We start from the raw sequence: 19,511 nt of genomic DNA on the forward strand, positions 1-19,511 counted from the left end.
TTTTTCTTGTGTTAAAACACCATGACCAAGGCAATTTATAAAAGAAAACATTTATTTAGGGCTTATGGTTGCAGAGTGTAGAGTTCATGATGATAGGGCGGCATATTGACAGGTGGAGATTGCTTCCAGTGACACTCTTCTTTCTTTCAACAAGGCTTAAACCTTCCCCAAACAGTGCCACCTGATGGGGCCCACATGTTTAGACATCCCTGCCCAGCAGGGAGGTGTACAGTCAAACAACTACACACTAACAATTTAAGTCATTTAGATATTTAATCAATGATTTTTTTTTAATCAAGATAAGTAGCATGTTAAAACAAACAGCTGTAATTGTGAGGCAAGGATGTGAAATAGTTTTGAGGCACGGCAGGGCAGGATTAGTCTTGAGTAGAATTAGTAGTTGTTGTTGTTGTCCTTTGGTTTTGTTTTGTTTTTGAGAGGGCATCTCTCTAACCTATCCTATACTTGCCTCAGACTAGTTGTATAGCCAAGAATGACCTTAGATGCCAAGTGTTAGGATTATAGGTACCTATCACCATGGCTGATATGTTACTGGGGAATTATGCTACCAACTGAGATATGTCCCTAGCCATGAAATAGTCTTGTGGCTCCAGTATTTTAAAGAAGTGCTCATTCCAGTTAAAAATAAAGCACTATACATGTATGTGTAGATGTATGTGTGGGTGTATATGTACATATGTGTATATATAGCGTAATAAGAGCTTCAACTTTGGGGCTGGAGAGATAGCTCAGTGGTTAAGAGCACTGACTGCTCTTCCAGAGGTCCTGAGTTCAATTCCCAGCAACCACATGGTGGCTCACAACCATCTGTAATGGGATCAGATGCCTTCTTCTGGTGTGTCTGAAGACAGCTACAGCATACTCATATTTAAAAAGAGAAACAGAAGTAAATTGGATTCAGGATGTGTCTGTCCCCACTATCCTTCTTTCTCTCTTATCTAGTGATAAGGGGTGAAACTGGTGAATAAAGGGTGAGGAAAAGAACCCACAACATAGCAAAGGCCAGCTACAGTGGCATGTACCTATCATCCTAGGTCTTGGGAGATAGAGATAGGATCAAGTTTAAAACAGCCTAGACTAGCTGGGCAGTGGTGGCGCACACCTTTAATCCCGGCACTTGGGAGGCAGAGGCAGGTGGAGTTCTGAGTTCTAGGCCAGTCTGGTCTACAGAGTAAGTTCCAGGACAGCCAGAGCTACACAGAGAAACCCGGGGGGGGGGGGGGGGAACAAGCCTAGACTACATAGAAAGACTCTGCTATCACAGATAAACATTTACCCAGTTTTAGGCAGTACAGCTAAAGAAGGGTTTGTCATGGGTAGAACTGCCTTTTAATCCATCCTTGGACTTAGCCAGGTGGTGCTAGCATGGACTTATCAGGGTAGTGGATTTCTTGAGTTCAAGGATAGCCTGGTCTACAGAACAAGTTTCAGGACAGCCAGAAACCCTGACTCTATACCCCCAGCAAAAAAAGATTGAGGACTGTCTGTGAATTGGATTTGCTGACTGGCCTATGCAGTGGCTTAGGTAACACTGACACAGTGCCTCAGGGCCAATGACTCTGAGTGCCTCTGGGATATAATAAGCAGTATGACCAGGTGGTTTCCTACTATAATTGTTCTGACTATATCCTTACCACGATCTAAGTGATAAGCTAGAGGAGAGGTGGATCCCAAGCAGCCAGCAGAATGAGCACACACTATGAAGTCCTGTGAGCTGTGAGAACTTGAGACCACTGTGTTCAATTCCAGGGTATCTTAATGTCTTAATTAGGGTTTCTATTTGTAGCGACAAAGCACCATGACCAAAAAGCAAGTTGGGAAGGAAAGGGTTCATTTGGCTTACACTGATATTTCTGTTCATCATCGAAGGAAGTCAGGACAGAAACTCAAAACAGGGCAAGAACCTGAAAGCATGCAGAGGCCATTGAGGAGTGCTGCTTGCAGGCTTTCTTCCTTTAGCTTGTTCAGCCTGCTTTCTTATAGAACTCAGGATCACTGACCCAGAAAAGAGACTGGGCCCGTCCCCATCAGTCTAATTAAGAAAATCACTTGCAGTTGGATCTTATGAAGGCATTTCCTCAGTTGAGGTTTCCTCCATTCAGATAACTGTAGTTTGTGTGTCAAGTTGACATAGACTAGCAGCACACTCAGATGCATTGGTTACTTTCCTAGTGACACCCACCTGAGGCTGTGAGGCATCTGGAGACTCCAGCAGAGACCTCAAGATAAAGAAGAATAGGGAAAGGGGAGGTGGGCTGTTCTATCTGGCACAGAGCAGTAGACTGAACTTTTCTTCTTCCACAGACTGGAAACCAACACATCTATCAGCCTGTGGGGAAACCAGGTAAGTGAGGAAGTACCTGTGATTTGGCAGGGGTAGGATTTAAATGGAGTGCCTTGTTATGTTCACAGTTTCCTCTGCACAGTGTGGTGTTCACCATACTAGATCTGTACCTAGAGAACTAGAAAGCTGAACTTACAGAAGCTCCTTCTTAGAACATGAGCCTCCTATATGCCGTACCAATGCTAGGAGTGACGGAGTTGGGTGGGCCTGAAAGTGCTCACTAATGTGCAATGGAACCCTTTTGATTTTCCAGATCCTGCAGCTCCACCAAAGAAACCTCCTCGTCCTGGAGCACCTGGCCACCTAAGCAACCTGTCCAGCATCAGCAGCCCTGCAGACAGCTACAATGAGGGTGTCAAGGTGGGTATCTGTGCCTGTGCACTGTAGTCTGTTCCTGGTTAGTAGAGTCACTGAGTCCTCAGCTCATGTGGTTAGAGATGTTGACAATAAGACTGTAGGAAAACCCTGGATTTAGCATCCTGTGTTCCAAACCTCTTAAGATTCAGAAAAGTATTGATTGTACTCTTTCCTGAATGGACTCTCTGAGCGTGCTAGGCTTGAGGGACTTTATGCCAACATCCCCTAGCCAGATAGGAATCAACGAGATGCTTCTTGTTTTAAACATGAAGCCGGGATGCTGGGGATATGTGTAGGCTCACTGTCATCTGCACACACTTATAAATATGGCTTTGTAGAAAGTGTATTTTTCTCAGCTCACAGTTGTGATCATGCAGGAGCCTTCCTCAACCTAAGGGCAGCATTTGACTTACACATTCCAGCAAGCTTCCTCTTGGAGGGATTTCTCAGTATTTCTCCCCAGGGTTGTGTCACTGTCTAACTCTCCTGTATCTCTTTGTCCCAAGGACAGAAAGGAAGTATCCAACTCCCCTGACACCCTCACCCCTGTCCAGTACTTAAAGCTGGGACCTCTTTATTTCCCACTCAGAGTGGCAGGATACCTCTCCTTGTGTCCTGTTCTTCAATCTGTTACACAGTATTTTTCATTCTAGTAATTCTAGAATACAGGTGGAATTTGTTTCTTAGTGGTTTAAGTTTTTGGTTTGGGTTTTTTGTTTGTTTGCTTTGCTTTTTTAGTGAGGGGTAGGTTATTCAGTAAGGTGCTTACTACACAACCATGAGGATCAGTCTCCAAAACCCATGTCAAAAAATTAGGTATGGTAGCACATGTTCAAAATCTCAGCAGTGGGGAAGCAGAAATGTCAGATCCTTGGGCCTCACTGGCCATCTACACCAGCACAATCAGCAAACCTTAGGTCCCAATACAAGACACTGTCTAAAACAAGATAGATGGGCATGGTGGCACGCACCTTTAATTCCAGTACTCTGCAGTCAGAGGCAGCAGATCTCTGATTACAGCCTAGTCTACAAAGTGAGTTCCAGGCCAGCCAGAGCTATAAAGGGATCCAACCGCCTCAAAACAAAATGGGTGAGACCTAAGGAGCCATAGCTAGATTGACCTTTGACTTCGATGCATATGAGTGCAGTCATGCAGATGTACAAAATGAGGCATCATTGATGTAGCACTCAAGAAACAAACGAGGGCCAGAGAGATGGCTCAGTAAGTAAGAGCACCGAGTTCAAATCCCAGCAACCACATGGTGGCTCACAACCATCCGTAATGAGATCTGATGCCCTCTTCTGGTGCATCTGAAGACAGCTACAGTGTACTTGGATATAATAATAAATAAATCTTAAAAAAAAAAAAAAAAAGGAAAGAAAGAAAGAAAAAAGAAACAAACACGAAGATCGAGTTCGAGGCCAGCCTGGGCTCTGTAACATGACTCAGTCTTAAAAAAAAAAAAACCAATAGTACAGGGTGTAATGGATGGCATCTTGAATCTGATGAGGCTGGATGTTTATGTAGTGCTGCCTCTGTACTTGAAGTGACAGACTTCCTTATGTTTTATCCTTGCCATCAGCCTCACAAGGTTGGTAGGGGTCACATTTTTTTATATTAGATGACTATTGTTCACACAAGTGTAGCCGTTTATCCATGGTCACTTCGAGCCAGTGGTTGAAGTAGCATGCCATTGTCCAAGGACCCTGGACTGCACACTGAGAGTGATGAGAGTGGTATGATGTCATCTCAGAGCACACAGCTTCACCATGCTCAGTGCAGGTTGGTCTGCGGCTCTGAGGCATCATTGCCATGTGCGTTCATAAGGTAACAAGAGCAGCAGGATTTACTGTGGCACAGAATAGCATACAACAAGTTATGGTGAGTAAACGCAGTTGGACGAGGGAACCCTGCCAAGGGGATTGGGCCTCAAACACCTACAAGCTGTTGTCAGCTCCATCAATCCAGGTAGCTTCTCATTAACTCTGTTGGCAACGCTGGGTATTCTTAGAGAAGAAACAGGCAAAGACAAAACTCTTCCTAATATTATGTCTTTAAATTTGAAAGAAAAAAGAAAAGTTAGAGCAGTGAACTGTTCTCAAAAGCCACAAGAGCAGACCTTTGACCTGTCTTGTGTTATAATGAACAGTTGTTCTGAAATCCTGACACTCCCTCTTACTATAGTTCATGATGAGAGTAACATCATGAGTTATTCCTGAGGACGCCTTAATATATGATACTGCCTGAGGAGAAATCTCATGAGTGAAATAGACTTACTTCATCTAGGTAAAGTTCATGTTTCCATTATCTGACTAGTACAGGTAGTTAAACCCATCCTAAAAACAAACAAACAATACTGAGTTTTAAATATTTTTGACAGTATTTCTGATGTAAAAATGTTTGCCTTGAGTGCGTGTGACTCAGGTCATTCACCCAAATAACATTTAGACGGACACAGTCTCCAGCTTTCTCTGCATAGTTCTGTTGTTTCCTATGCTCACGCAAGGCAGGCACTGAGCTCACATGTCTTATTTTCTTCCTTCTCTGGGTTTTAAGTAGAGTAGGAATTGGCTGTCTCTGGGGGACGGCAAAGGGAGGGGGGCTGGCTTTTAATTCCCAGCCCAGGAGTTTCTAAGTCATCAAAACTCTGGACAATTAAAAATCGATAATAGATGTTTCTCCCACCAAGCCCTGCTTGCGGTATGTCACTATGAAGAGTCCTAGAGGCATCGTGACAGTGCTTTCCTAGGACTGGGTGATCAAAGGGTAGCATACAAAAGAAGAAAAAGCTTTCAGCTTAAACTAAGTTTGCATTGGCCTACTGGAACCAAACAGTTATTTCATATTGTGATGTAATGCTCCTTAGATATCCCCTCTAAGGAGCCCACCCACCTTGCTGTGCTGGTTTAAACCCGTGCCTGTGGAGAGACAGATTATGATCATCAGTGTGCAGGAAATCTCTGGGTGTTTGCACCTCTAAACTCAAGACTCTCTGGGGCTTACGGTGGCATGGTGGCTTTTATACAGGTGTGTAGGTAGCAAGTGGTCGCATTTCCCATGCCAGTCGATTCATAATAAGATAGCTAGGGATTGAACTGAGGAGATAAAACACCAAAGCCACCCAATTGCAGAACAAAAAATGCCAGCCTGATTTACACCAATAACCCCAGCGTTTTGAGATATGGAGGCAGATGGATCAGGAGTTTTGAGACTATCCTGGGCCACATAATGAATCCTGTCTTTAAAAGATTTTAAAACATATACATACAAAACAACAACAAATATGTGAGAAGGAGAGTTAAAAATAAGCTTCTGAGGTCTTTAGACATAGCCCCTAGCCATGAATCTGTCTCAGACAGTGTGGCTAATGCTGCCTAAGATTCAAGGACTCAAAGCCTGAGGGACCATGTGCAGTGACTGAGGGTGGAGTGGCTTCTCGCTACTCTCCTAGAGTCAGATGGAAGATTACTGATTGCACATGCCCTTCTCCTTGCTCACAAAGAGCCTTGCTCTCTAGACTTGCACGACTGCCCATTGCCGCTCACAGGCTTTGCATGCTGCCCTCATTTATCTCATGGGAACAACTGTTGCATGGCAGAGCTCTGGTAATGTGCTGTGCAAAGAGCCAATAGCAGGCACAGGCACTTCTGACAGCCAGTGAGCAGAGAGCACACAGCAGGCTTGTAGCTAGTGCCCAGATGTTCTGCTCTTGTGTTATATGGGAGTTTTCTGCTGCCTTATTAATATTGTTTTTCTTTTTTCCCTTTCTCTGATAAATTCCTTTAACTTTTCCTCACCTTCTGTTCGACAATAGCCGTGGAGGGTAAGCACATCATATCTGTGTGTCTGTCTGGCTCACTTTATCACATCCAGTTCTCTGCATGTGACTCTGGACTACCATGTGGATAGCCCTGTGGGAGGGCACACTTGCTTTGTTTGTCACCTCTCATGACTGACAAATGCCAAGAAGAGTTCTTGTAGTTTTCAGAGACTGGTACATAACCAACTTTGCAGTGAAGTTAGACATAACTGTCTAACATGCCACTGGGCATGATCAAGGCATCCAGAAATCTGGTATAGCCTGAGGGCCATAACAGACCTATAATTTGATAGCTGTTATACAGTTTAATCTTTGTAAAATACACACCACGCATGACTTGAATTTTGAAACACTACTCAGCCTTCCCTAGGAGCTCTGTGTCATTCTGCCCTCAGCACTCAGGATACAGTAGGTGGTGCCTGTGGCATCCCTCTGCACAGGACCTAGGTACATGTTTACATCTGCGGCTTCTTATGCTCATCCTCATTACTACGTGAGCCAAGCCCTGCCAGCCTTGGTTTACCCAGCTGGCAGCATAGAACTGGCAGGAGGTCACTTCTCTGCCACTAGAACATGAGTAGCTTTATGCAAGGAAATAGTGTCTGCCTAAAGCAGATGCTTGTGGGTCTGCACTATCATCATGAAAAGAGCACTTTGCTGTTGATGTGTGAAGGCAACTTACAACCAGCAGAGATGTTTAGCATTGATGCTAAGTGTTTGATCACTCAGTGGTGCAGTGGTAGCTTTCCCTAAAATTGGATAAATTCTTGGTTGTAAATTCTGTGGGTTGTTCCCCTTGTGAATGACTTGGGAGTATGGGGTGCTTAATTGCTTCTTTGAATCTCGAGACTTTAGTGCATATCATGATTTCTCAATTCCTTTAACTGAGCTCAAAGTTAGACGACATCACTGCCTTGTGTGTTGTCCCTTGGATGACTTGCTTTATTGTCGTCCTCAAACTGAACTATGTCCTGAACAAACAAGAAAATCTTATTACCTTCTGTATCTGCTTTGATCTCTTTTAAAGACCCTCTAACTTAACTGTGGTGATACCGCATGCTGTCCTGGAGAGCAGGAATTGACCAGCTTCTGTTTTATCAGCTTCAACCCCAGGAAATCAGCCCCCCTCCCACTGCCAACCTTGACCGGTCCAATGACAAGGTATATGAAAATGTGACAGGCCTGGTGAAGGCTGTCATCGAGATGTCCAGCAAGATCCAGCCAGCTCCTCCAGAAGAGTACGTCCCTATGGTGAAGGTAAAATTCGATCACTCGGTACGGTGGGGATGGCTTCTTTTCCCTGCGAAGCCAGAGCTGATGCTTTGGATGTAAAAGCACCAGGTGGTGACAGAGTCACTGAGAAGCATCCTAAGGGATTGTCATAGCTCTCACTTGATCCTATCAATAAGTACTAGGCTGCTTCCTTGAAGCGTTAGAGTCTTCTAATTACTGTTACTTTTAAGTTTAGCGGAGTGCACCTTTAATCCCAGCACTTAGGAAGCAGAGGCAGGCAGATCTCAGAGTTAAAGGACAGCCTGGTCTTCAAAGAGAGCTGCAGGACAGTCAGGGCTACACAGAGATGGGGGCAAGAGGTGGTTGGGAATGGAGCTCTAACAGAAGGCCTAGCATGGACAAAGTTCTGGGCTTCATCCCTTGTGTCCTGTAAATAGCATAACACACACCTGCTGCCCTAACATCTGGAAGGAGAGGCAGGAAACTCATTTCTTGGTAGTATCTCACTATACAGCTTAGTCTAGCTGGGTGTGAACTCAACAGGTCCTTCTCATCCCACAAGTGCCAGGGTTATGGAAGTACAAGTATGAGCCACCATACTTGTGTGCTCATGCCTGGCTTACTATATGCTAGGGCATACTTCTCCCACTCTCCATCTCTTGCTCTCCCTCCTCCTCTCCTCTCTCTCTCACAGTGTTGCATATAACCTAGGCCAGCCTTAAACTTTGAGCAGTCCTTCTTCCTCATTCTCAGAAGTGTTGAGATTATAGAAGGAGGCTACAACAGGCCTTTTCTTTACAACTTTTGGATAGTTTTGAATGCAGTGAAATTGAAAACATGCTCCCAAGTCAGGCCCACATTGCTTCCAGGCAGGGAGAACCTCTCTTTAGCCAAATTGAATACACAGGGAGAAGGATGTGTCCTTTGTCAGCTTGTCTGAACTGTGAGGCTACCATAATCTACCTGGAAGCTCAGTGGAACAAAAAAGAAAAGTGCTACTTTTTACATTGCTTATGGGAACTTCTGATGTGAGCATCTGTCCTTGGGCATTAGAGCAAAGGATAGTTAGATCTGAATCTTCAGGGACATGAGCCTAGTAACATGCAACACTGGTCAGTATCAAGCACAGACAGATATATGTTCCTCATGGTGGCTCATATTCTCAGTATTTGAGAGGCTGAAGCAGGAAAATTATGGTGAATTTAGGACCAGCCTTGGCTGCAGAGTCATACCTTTAAAAAAAAAAAGTTTCCTTACAACTAGCAGAAAGTACATTCCTGAGAGAAAATATCAATCAGTATTGGCCCAATGTCTTCATGTGTCCTAATCCTGCTCTGGTTCTTGTCTTAGGAAGTTGGCCTGGCCCTGCGGACCTTACTGGCCACTGTGGATGAGACCATTCCTGTTCTTCCAGCCAGCACTCATCGAGAGGTAGGCCATAGTGCTGGGGGAAGGAGGTCATGCCAGAGCACAGCTGCTGCAGTGCTGGCCGGTCAGCAAGGGGACGGAGGAAAACAACTGACTTTTCAGCTCCTGGCTCCATTGTTTCAGTACTATAGAGGGGCAGGACGACGTGACGGAACAACAGAGTAGTCTGGAGGGAGAGGGCAAGTTCTGGGGTAACACACAGCCTTGAGAAAGAACGCTTCGGGTAATCACCTCCTCCCACCAGGCCCCTCTTCTTCTTGCCTCATAAGTCTCACCTTCTCTAGCTGGTGGTAGTATTCCCTGAAAAGGAGATACAAAAGTCCTCTTAAATTTTAGCCAGGAGTGGTGGCGCATGCCTTTAATCCCAGCACTTGGGAGGCAGAGGCAGGTGGATTTCTGAGTTCCAGGACAGCCTGGTCTACAAAGTGAGCTCCAGGACAGGCAAGACTACACAGAGAAACCCTGTCTCCAAAAAACATTAAAAAAAAAAAAAAAAAGAAAAAATTTTTGAGCATCCTTTGTTTGAAATATAAGTATCACATGCCGGTCACCAACACACCTGCATCTGCTCCATATACTCACGTGTGCTCCCTTAACCATGAACACTTGTAGGCCTGTCCTGATAACAGAGATGGCCTTCTGTGCACCCACACTGTTATGGTGTGTATATGCTTGGCCTAGGAGTAGCACTATTAGAAGGTGTGGTCTTGTTGGAGTAGTAAGTGTGGCCTTGTTGGAATAAGTATGTCACTACGGGTGTGGGCTTTAAGACCCTCATCCTAGCTGCCTGGAAACTAGTCTTCCACTAGCAGCCTTCAGAGGGAGATGTAGGACTCTTAGCTCCTCCTGCACTATGCCTGCCTAGATGCTGCCATGCTCCCACCTTGATACTAGACTGAAGCTGTTAACCTCTGAAGCTATAAGCCAGACCAATTAAATGTTGTCCTTGTAAGAGTTGCCTTGGTCATTGTGTCTGTTCACAGCAGTAAAACCCTAAGACACCACCTGTACTGGCTATTTTTGTGTCAACTTGACACAGCTGGAGTTATCACAGAGAAAGGAGCTTCAGTTGAGGAAATGCCTCCATGAGATCCAACTGTAAGGCATTTTCTCAATTAGTGATCAAGGGGGAAAGGCCCCTTGTGGGTGGGACCATCCCTGGGCTGGTAGTCTTGGGTTCTATAAGAGAGTAGGCTGAGCAAGCCAGGGGAGGCAAGCCAGTAAAGAACATCCCTCCATGGCCTCTGCATCGGCTCCTGCTTTCTGACCTGCTTGAGTTCCAGTCCTGACTTCCTTTGGTGATGAACAGCAGTATGGAAGTGTAAGCCGAATAAACCCTTTCCTCCCCAACTTGCTTCTTAGTCATGATGTTTGTGCAGGAATAGAAACCCTGACTAAGACACCACCCTACAGTAGTAATCTCTGAGCCTCTGGCTGCTGTAAGCCTCTTCCCTCCTGTAATGTAGGGGCAGCTTGGGTTGTTTGTTTCAAATGGTGGTGCCAGCCCATCTCTGTGTAACCTCTGCTCATCTGAAAGTTGTTTGGCTGCATTCCTGTTATATGGCATTGACTTCTAGAGTGGGAAAGCTTTATTCTTTTTCTCTTTCTTTCTTTGCCTCATTTTTTTTCTTCAATTGATGTTACATATGTGTGTGCATTTGTGTGTGTGTGTGCGCATTTGTGTGTGTGTATTTGTATGTATAATGTTACTTGTGTGTATATTTTTAAGGCTGACTAGTTGATATTAAATAGTCAAAAAATCTTGTCTCCAAAAAAAAAAAAAATATCAACAGGAATTGCTGTGAGCCTTGCAAGGCAACGTGTACTCCACAGCCCACCCCACTCCAGCAGAGTGGTTTGACGGTGACCCTGATACTGGCAATAGAGAGAAATAGCTGTTGGAAGTCAGTCAGTCATTAGAATACTAAGACAAAATACAGAAAACATAGAAAGAGGGCTGGCTGGAGAGATGGTTCAGTGGTTTAGCACACTGGCTGCTCTTACAGAGGACCCTCATTCAGTTCCTAGCACCCACACGCCAGGTCACACCAAATGTAACTAAGCTCTGTGAGGAGGCCCTTCTAGCCTCCTTAGTCACCTGTACACAGGAGACATGCACACACATACATGCACCAATTAAAGAAAAGGAAAGGAAAGGCCTGGAGAGAGTCGGCATGGTAAGAAAGCATGTTCATGGTCCTTAGCCTGTGTGGCCCACTTGAGGTCACTTGGTATTACAGTTGTTCATGTTAGGGTTGTGCATGCTTGGACTTGATCACCTCTGCTTCTTTTATAGACACTTTGTGTCTATAAAATGAGGTAAATTCTCGGCCACACACTGAGGTTGGAGTCCACACAGCAAGTACAGTGTGCAGAAGAGTTAGTTGTGGAGGCGTGAGGGCTGGGAGTGGAAAGCAATGCTAGACACATGTGTGCATACAAGACACATGTATGCATACATGTGTGCACACAAGACACATGTGTACATACATGAGTGCACACAAGACACAGTTGCTGAATTTCCAAAGGGGACAAACAGACAGACAGATTGCACATCCTGTTGAAATCTGCCCTTTTATCCCCTCGCTGTGTAATTCTGTCTGGACTAGAAGTTGTTGTGTGTTGTATAGACCAAGCTGACCTGGAACTCACAGAGATCTACCTGCCTCTGCCTTTGGAGTGCTAGGATTAAAGGCATTGTCCACCATGCCCAGCTTATCCTGTTACTTCTAAGGAAAGTTTCTTCCAGGGAAATTTTTTTTTTTTTTTGTCTTGGTGGCTCAAAAACAGACTCAGGACCAGTGCCTGGAAGCCGTTCTTGTGACCTCTCTCTTGTCTTTCCAGATCGAGATGGCACAGAAGCTGCTGAACTCCGACTTAGGCGAGCTCATCAGCAAGATGAAGCTGGCACAGCAGTATGTCATGACCAGCCTGCAGCAGGAGTACAAGAAGCAGATGCTGACAGCTGCTCACGCCCTGGCTGTGGATGCCAAGAATCTACTTGATGTTATTGATCAAGCAAGACTGAAAATGCTAGGGCAGACACGGCCACACTGAGCCACTGGCCATTGAACGTGGCTTTCTGCCCTTTGGGAGATCTTCTCTAGCATTCCACCAGCAGCGAGGAAGTAACCTTAGCCTCAGTCGCCCGTGCTCACGGCTCCAACTGAATGACAGCTAGCTGAAAGTCTCTCTTGTATAAGTTTCACCACTTATACATGGTTTTGATTTTGTTATTTTTCTAAATAGTGTTCAGAAAACTCTGGATCCAAAATGTGGCATTTTTCTGAGAATGAAGATTATACATTAAGAAGCTTTTAAAATATACTTGGTGTTCAAATTGGGATGTGTGTTCCTAGAAGTGGTAATTCATACTGACCATGACTTCAAGTTGGAAGAGAAATGTCTGAGGAGGGAGGGCTCCCTGAGACCTTGGAGACTGGTTATCCTTCCTGCCAGAATTCCTATCCAGACTGTGTTGCAATATGCTAATCTCATTTATAGAGAAAGTGCATAAAAGCTATATTTTGAAGAATGAGTGGTTTCAAAAGAAAACTTCTGCCCTCCCTGTCTCCACCTTCTTTCCTGTGGATACTGAAGCATTGGGTTGCGAACTCTCTGTAGAACTGACAAAAACTTGTCTTTCCTCATCAGAATTCTGTGCCAGTTTTGTACCAGAGCACTCCCAACTGCATCAAGAAATTCCAGGACCAGCCCTGTTCTCCATTTTTATATAATTTATAAGAATAATTAAAGCCATGTTGACTCTTACAGCCACTGGAGCTAACTGACCTTCATTGCGTCTGTCTTCCCAGGGAGGACCCCGCAGGACAAACAGGGATGTGGTTTTCCTTAGATGTCCAGTTGGTTTACCATGCATTCTGTTAGGTGATTTTGAGAGCATACCTTCCCTTTAGTTTGTTGGGGGATATAAATTATTCTCAGGAAGAATATAATAAATTGTACAGTTACTCTGACCTATTAAAAAGGTGGCGCCAGCAAAGGTTGCTTTGCCTTTTTTTTTTTTTTTTTTTTTTTTTTTAATGGGGGAGGAAATTCTTTCAAATCATTTAAAATTGTTCAGGGGACCTGTAAGAAATTGTCACTTACAGGAGTGCTCACAAATCAGCAGTCTCTTCCTGTTTCTTGTATAAAGTGGAGGACTCCACCAGAGATAATCGCTCTGTGGAACCTGACTTTCCATTCTGTCAGGGTCTTAGATGTTCCTTGCTTGATTTTATTTTATTTTATTTTTTAAGGAGATTTCTTTTTTGTGTATTTTTGTTGGGAGAGGGTGTTTGTTTGTTTGTTTGTTTGATTTTATTTTTGTTTTTTTCCCCTGAGATATTGTCTCACTATATAGCTCTAGCTGTCCTGGAACTGACTATGTAAACCAGGCTGGCCTTAAACTCATAGAGAACCACCTGCTTCTGCCTCCCAAATGTTGGATTCAAGATCCACAACACTATGCCTGGCTGGCTTGGTTTGTTTTTTAGAAATTTATTATTACCCTTTGGTTCGGGGGGGGGGGGGGGGGAGATGCTCATACAGAATCAACTTTTAGGACTCAGTTCTCTCCATCTACTAAGGTTTCCAAGGATTGAACTTGGGTAAGGCTGTGTACCAAGTGCTTTTACCTGCTGTACTAACTCACCAGCTCCAGTTTGGTCTTTTGAGACAAGGTTTCACTTTGTACTCCAGGCTAGCCTAGACCTCATGACAGTCCTCATGCTAGGCCTCTCCAGTGTATAAGTAATAGGCATGAGTCACTATGTCTTGCTTTTATTCTGTCTCGATTCAAAAATGTAGACAGAGCCCCTAGCACTTGGAAAGCAGAAGCAAGCAGACCACTGAGTTCAAGACCATCCTGGTCTACATAGGAAGTTCTAGGCCAACCAATGCTATATAATTGGACCTTGTCTAGAAAGAAAAGGGGGGGGGGGGGTGTGTGACCAGCTTGTCTAGTGAAGTCATGATTCTTTTTTTTTCTTTTAAGAATTATTTATTTTATGTATGTGAGTACACCGTAGCTGTCTTCAGACACACCAGAAGAGGGCATCAGATTCCATTACAGATGGTTGTGAGCCATCATGTGGTTGCTGGGATTTGAACTCAGGACCTTCGCAAGAGCAGTCGGTGAGCCATCTCTCCAGCCCAAAGTCATGATTCTTAGAGGAGAACCTAAAACTGCCATTTTATTAAATGAACATAGTCTCTATTCTAAGCATTTTCCCAGATAAATAGATTAATCCTTACCCTTCATCAAGGAAATTTCTCTATGCGACAATAGACAGAGACCATCACACAAACACACACCTGATCAATGTGCAGAGCAGGAGCAGGGAGGATAGTCCCAACAGATAAACATAATCCAAGCCCTGCATGAAAGGCTCAGACTCAGATCACTACGGAAGAGGGTGCAGAAAGACTGAGAGCCAGAGCAGGGATTTCTCGTGGGGTTGTGTCTCCTAGGGATGTCAGAGAAGCTACACACATGAAGTCACTAACATGGCTACCTGAGCAAGGATGGCATCAGTGGACTTGCCAACATGGATAGAGGAAAGACCACAAGGCCTCAACTCTAAACAGAGAATTTCAGGAACCAAGGAATGCTGAGAGCAGGAGAAATAGTCTTCCTGAGGGAAGAACACATAGATTGGTTATCTAACAACAAATGGTCAGCCCTGAAAATATTCATGCAAGTTAACTTAAAAACTGAACATGCCAGGCAGCGGTGACACATGCCTTTAATCCCAGCACTTGGGAGGCAGAGACAGGCAGATTTCTGAGTTCGAGACCAGCCTGGTCTACAGAGTGAGTTCCAGGACAGCCAAGGCTATACAGAGAAACTCTGTCTCAAAAAAACAAACTGAACGTCTGAACGTGTTATACTTGTATATTTAAGTATAGACACACACACACGGTCAACCATTAAAGAAAAGCCATAAATTTGAGAAAGAATTCCCTTTGGATGTCTTCAGTATCTGATAATAGTCTGTCTATCCAGACTCTAGGAAGCTGTCTGTACATGTGTCACTTTTTAAGGGAATTGCTAGCTTTTGTCTCTCAGGCTTTCCCTGATCTGAGCCACAAAGCCAGACCAAACAAAACTGGGACTGGGAAAAGGCGGCTAGTGACACAGCCCTGGGGACTGTGGAGCAAATGCTCAGGGAAACATGGAACTCCCAAGAGCAAACTCTTGTTCCTTTTTGGACATATGACATTTAGGTCATCTGGAAAAGGGACTAGGGATTGCCAGTCTTTTGCGCTGTTACTTCTGCGGAGTCCATTAAGACATCAATCATGAGCTAGGGGTGGGTCTCCATAGGAATGTTTATATAGCATGCACAAAAGAGGGTGTCCTTCACTTCATCCCTCAGAGGGACTCAGAGTCTGAGACCCTCAGACTCTGTCATGACCTTCAATGCTCTAGATGCTGCCATATGTGCCAAGGAGACAGAGTTGAACTGAGCTCTCGGGCTGCAGCAGGGTGAGGGTTCACCACATTTAGCACCTTTACCTCATTCCAACTTCCACTGCTCCCTTGATTTTCTTCTAAAACAGTCACAGGTGAGTATCAAACCATATACCCTGACGAGAAAGACACCTTGGCTGTGAGAACGGGGAGGCAGGTGACTGGCCAGAGGACAGATGTGGAACAAGGAGCTGGCAGTGCCCTGCGGAAGCCCCTCATAGCCCTCACCAAATGGTTCTGGATTCTGAGCTGGATGGACAGGTGGAGAATTCATCCGACCCTCAAGTCTTCAGAAGACTCCCTGATCCCGCCTGCCTGCCTGCCGAGACAGCAGCTACCTATGATGGCAAACCACATGCCTTGCCACCCAGTCAAGAGAAAGGAAAGCTCACACTGGCGACCTCTGAGCTTTCTAATTTATATTCTGGACTTCACTGCCTTCCTGAATGGTGGCTGTGTTTTGTTTGCTGACTTGTTTCTATGCAATGAGGGTTTTCCCCTTCTTTTTCTTAGCCTTCATTAGCACTTTTTACTCTCCAGAGTGGTGAAGCTTACAGGTATGAGCAAACCATACCTAGCTATAGGGCATTCCTTTTCCTTCTCCCTGTCCTCCTCCTCGTCCTCACCCAGCTCCTTTACACCTCCTCCCCTCCTCCTCTTCTTTCTCTTCCTTTGATATAACAAAATAAAATATAAGATAAAACGAAAAACTATCACATCTGAGTTGTAGGAGATAAACCAGCAGCCTAAGAGAAGGCACGAGAATCAGACCCACTCATTTGCACACTCAGGAATACCATAAAAACCACTAATCTGGAAGCCATAGTGTATACATAGAAGACCTGACACAGACACGTGCGTGCTACCTCAGTCTCTCTGAGCTCATATGAGCTTCACTTACGTTGATGAGGCCTTGTTTTCTTGGTTATCTTCCATTCCCTGTGGCTCTTATGCTCTCATCTCCTTTCATTGAGTTTCCTGAGTCCTGAGGGGAAGGATTTGATGGAACACTTGGCTCTAAATGAGATGTTTTGAAAGTCTCACTCTCCAGTGTCTGTCTCTGGTTCTCCATTTTTGTTCCCATCTGCTGCAGGAGAAAGCTCTAATGATGGCCGAGCAAGAAAGGCACTTGTATCTGAGTATAGCTGTGTCACTATGACTCATTTTATTGCTTTGTGTTTTGTTTTAGAACAGTAGTAGTTGGTTTTATCCTAGGTCTCTGAGCTATCTGGTCACAGGTTCTTGGCTACCCAAGCAGTGTTGAGTATGGTTCCATGTTAAGTGGGCCTTAAGTCAAATTAGATATTGATTAGTAACTCCCACAAGCTTTGTGCCACCATTGCCCTAGCATGTCTTGTAGGCAGGACACCACTGGTGATCACAGAGTTTATGGCTGACTTGGTGATTACGTTTTTCCTTTGGTGGTATGCAGAGTACCAGAAACACTAGAACGGGGTAAAGGCTCTATGTAGGCACCAGCTTGACTTCTCTATGTTCAATGAGGTGTCTAGGTGTTGTCATCAACACCTTGCTGGCAGTTTGTAGAGAGCAACCTGTAGTCTTACTTAGCAATAGCCTGAATTGTTTGGAAATTCCCATGGTACCCCTTTAGCCAGTGTGATGGTTTGTATATCCTTGGACCAGGGAGTGGCACCATCTGAAGGTGTGGCCTTGTTGGAATAGGTGTGACCTGGTTGGAATGGGTGTGTCACTGTGGGTGTGGGTATAAGATCCTCACCCTAGTTGCCTGGAAGTCAGTCTTCCACTAGCAGCCTTTGGATGAAGACATAGAACTCTCAGCTCCTCCTGTGCCATGCCTGCCTGGATACTGCCATGCTCCCACCTTGATGATAATGGACTGAACCTCTGAACCTGTAAGCCAGCCCCAATTAAATGTTGTTTTTTTATAAGACTTGCCTTGGTCATAGTGTCTGTTCACAGCAGTAAAACCCTAACTAATACAGAAATTGGTACCAGGAGTGGGGTATTGCTGTGATAGGCCTGACCATGCTTTTATTTGAAAGAATGTGGATTTTGGGACTTTGGATTTGGAAAGCAGTGGAATGCTTTAAATGGGGCTTAATGGGACATCCTAGTAGGAATATGGAAGACTTTGTTGCTGGGAGTAATTTGAACTGTGTTGACCTGGCCCAAGAGATTTCAAAGGAGAAGAATTTCAGAATGTGGCATAAAGACTGGTTTTGTGGTATTTTGGTGAAGAATGTGGCTACTTTTTGCCCTTGTCTGAAAAGTCTGCCTGAGGCTAAGGTTAAGAGACTTGGATTAACTGCATTAATTGCATTGACAAAGGAAGTTTCAAAGAAGCCCACCAGAGACTTTGTTCTCTGGTTAAGTATTATGAAGAGAAGTTTGAATAAGCATAGCAAGCTTAGAAAGGAAAAATATAAAATATATGGTTTGAGTATTAAAGGAGTACCAGGAAGTGAAATGGAGCAAAATCTTGTGTTCTAGGAGATAAAGATTAAGGGAGTGGGACCTTGGGGCAAGATCCTACCCAGCTAAATTAGATCCAGACATGGTGGTACACACCTTTAATCCCATGAGACAAGCATGCTGATCTCTACATTCAAGGTCAATCTACAGAGCAAGAACCAGGATAGTCAAGCTTAGGCAGTGAAGGATTTAGAAAACATAAAGCTAGTGATAATGTAATAATACAAGGGGATCATGTTCTAGTTCCTGTAAGCAGCAGAACTTGGCAGCTTCAGCCATGTGCCTCTGGCTCTAGAGTTAAGAATGAAAGGAACTACTGGGAAAATTGATCCTGGTTAGCTGGAGCTAAGGAATTAGTGGTGATTAAGAAGAGACCAGCATCGTTAAGGTGACATCTTCTGGGAAGTGTTTTCTGAAAGCACAAAGAGGCTGTGTTCCAGAGATAGGCAAGGTTGTACTCCTTCTGCAGCGGGACTTGGTAATGTGTAAGGGTCACCCAGGTGGTACTGGTTTTGAAGGCATGAAGGGGTCATGCAGAGCAGCTGAGGCTCCACACTGTGAGAGGCCATGGAAGGCCATTGGTGAAGGTGCAGCCTCAGTTGTAATTGAAGGCCCAGGACTGAAGGGGTCATGCAGTGTTTTGGAGATGCCAGTACCATGAGATGACCACCAAGAGCAGCAGCAGCAGTGGAGTACAGGCATCTGGAGCCCAGAGGACGATGTGTGTGCTACAAAGGGCATGGCTGGAGAAGTGACCCAAGCCCTTGGAGGAGCCCAGAAGATCGTGAGTTGGATCCCAGACGTTGGACAGTTGGAGATTGATTTTTGCTTTGATTGTGACTGTGCCCTGATATTTTCCCTCTTGAAGGAAGACACTGTTTTAGTGGAGTCCACAGTTAAGAGACTTTTAATTGTAAAGAGACTTTGGATTTTAAAAGAGATGGATATTTTAAAGAGATTGAAAATTTAAGAATATGTAAAGACTGTGGGACTTTTAAAGTTATTTAGATCTCGGGGATGAATAAGAATGTAAGAGTTGAGGCTTACTAGTGATGTGTTTGTGTGTCAAGTTGACAAGGGGTCAATTGTACTGGCTGTTTTTGTGTCAACTTGACACAGCTGAGTTATCACAGAGAAAGGAGCTTCAGTTGAGGAAATGCCTCCATGAGATCCAACTGTAAGGCATTTTCTCAATTAGTGATCAAGGGGGAAAGGCCCTTTGTGGGTGGGATCATCCCTGGGCTGGTAGTCTTGGGTTCTATAAGAGAGTAGGCTGAGCAAGCCAGAGGAGGCAAGCCAGTAAAGAACATCCCTCCATGGCCTCTGCATCCACTCCTGCTTTCTGACCTGCTTGAGTTCCAGTCCTGACTTCCTTTGG

General features: G+C 44.6%; 1 protein-coding gene across 11 annotated transcripts in view; it reads left to right on the plus strand.

Annotated features, from left to right (window-relative positions):
* Positions 1 to 13,207, plus strand: part of Ptk2 (protein tyrosine kinase 2) — a 201,255-nt gene extending 188,048 nt beyond the window's left edge. For all 11 annotated transcript variants that reach the window (XM_085832008.1, XM_029470110.2, XM_029470112.2 and 8 more), the window contains 5 exons: positions 2,326 to 2,365; positions 2,619 to 2,725; positions 7,645 to 7,800; positions 9,127 to 9,207; positions 12,049 to 13,207. In XM_085832008.1, coding sequence (XP_085688134.1) covers positions 2,326 to 2,365; positions 2,619 to 2,725; positions 7,645 to 7,800; positions 9,127 to 9,207; positions 12,049 to 12,261 — 597 coding nt within the window. In that variant the 3' untranslated portion in view covers positions 12,262 to 13,207. The remainder of the gene's footprint in view (positions 1 to 2,325; positions 2,366 to 2,618; positions 2,726 to 7,644; positions 7,801 to 9,126; positions 9,208 to 12,048) is intronic.
* Positions 13,208 to 19,511: the final 6,304 nt, after the last annotated feature.

Source organism: Mus caroli, unplaced genomic scaffold (assembly GCF_978045245.1).
Source record: "Mus caroli unplaced genomic scaffold, Mus_caroli_1 scaffold_16, whole genome shotgun sequence".
NCBI lineage: Eukaryota > Metazoa > Chordata > Mammalia > Rodentia > Muridae > Mus > Mus caroli.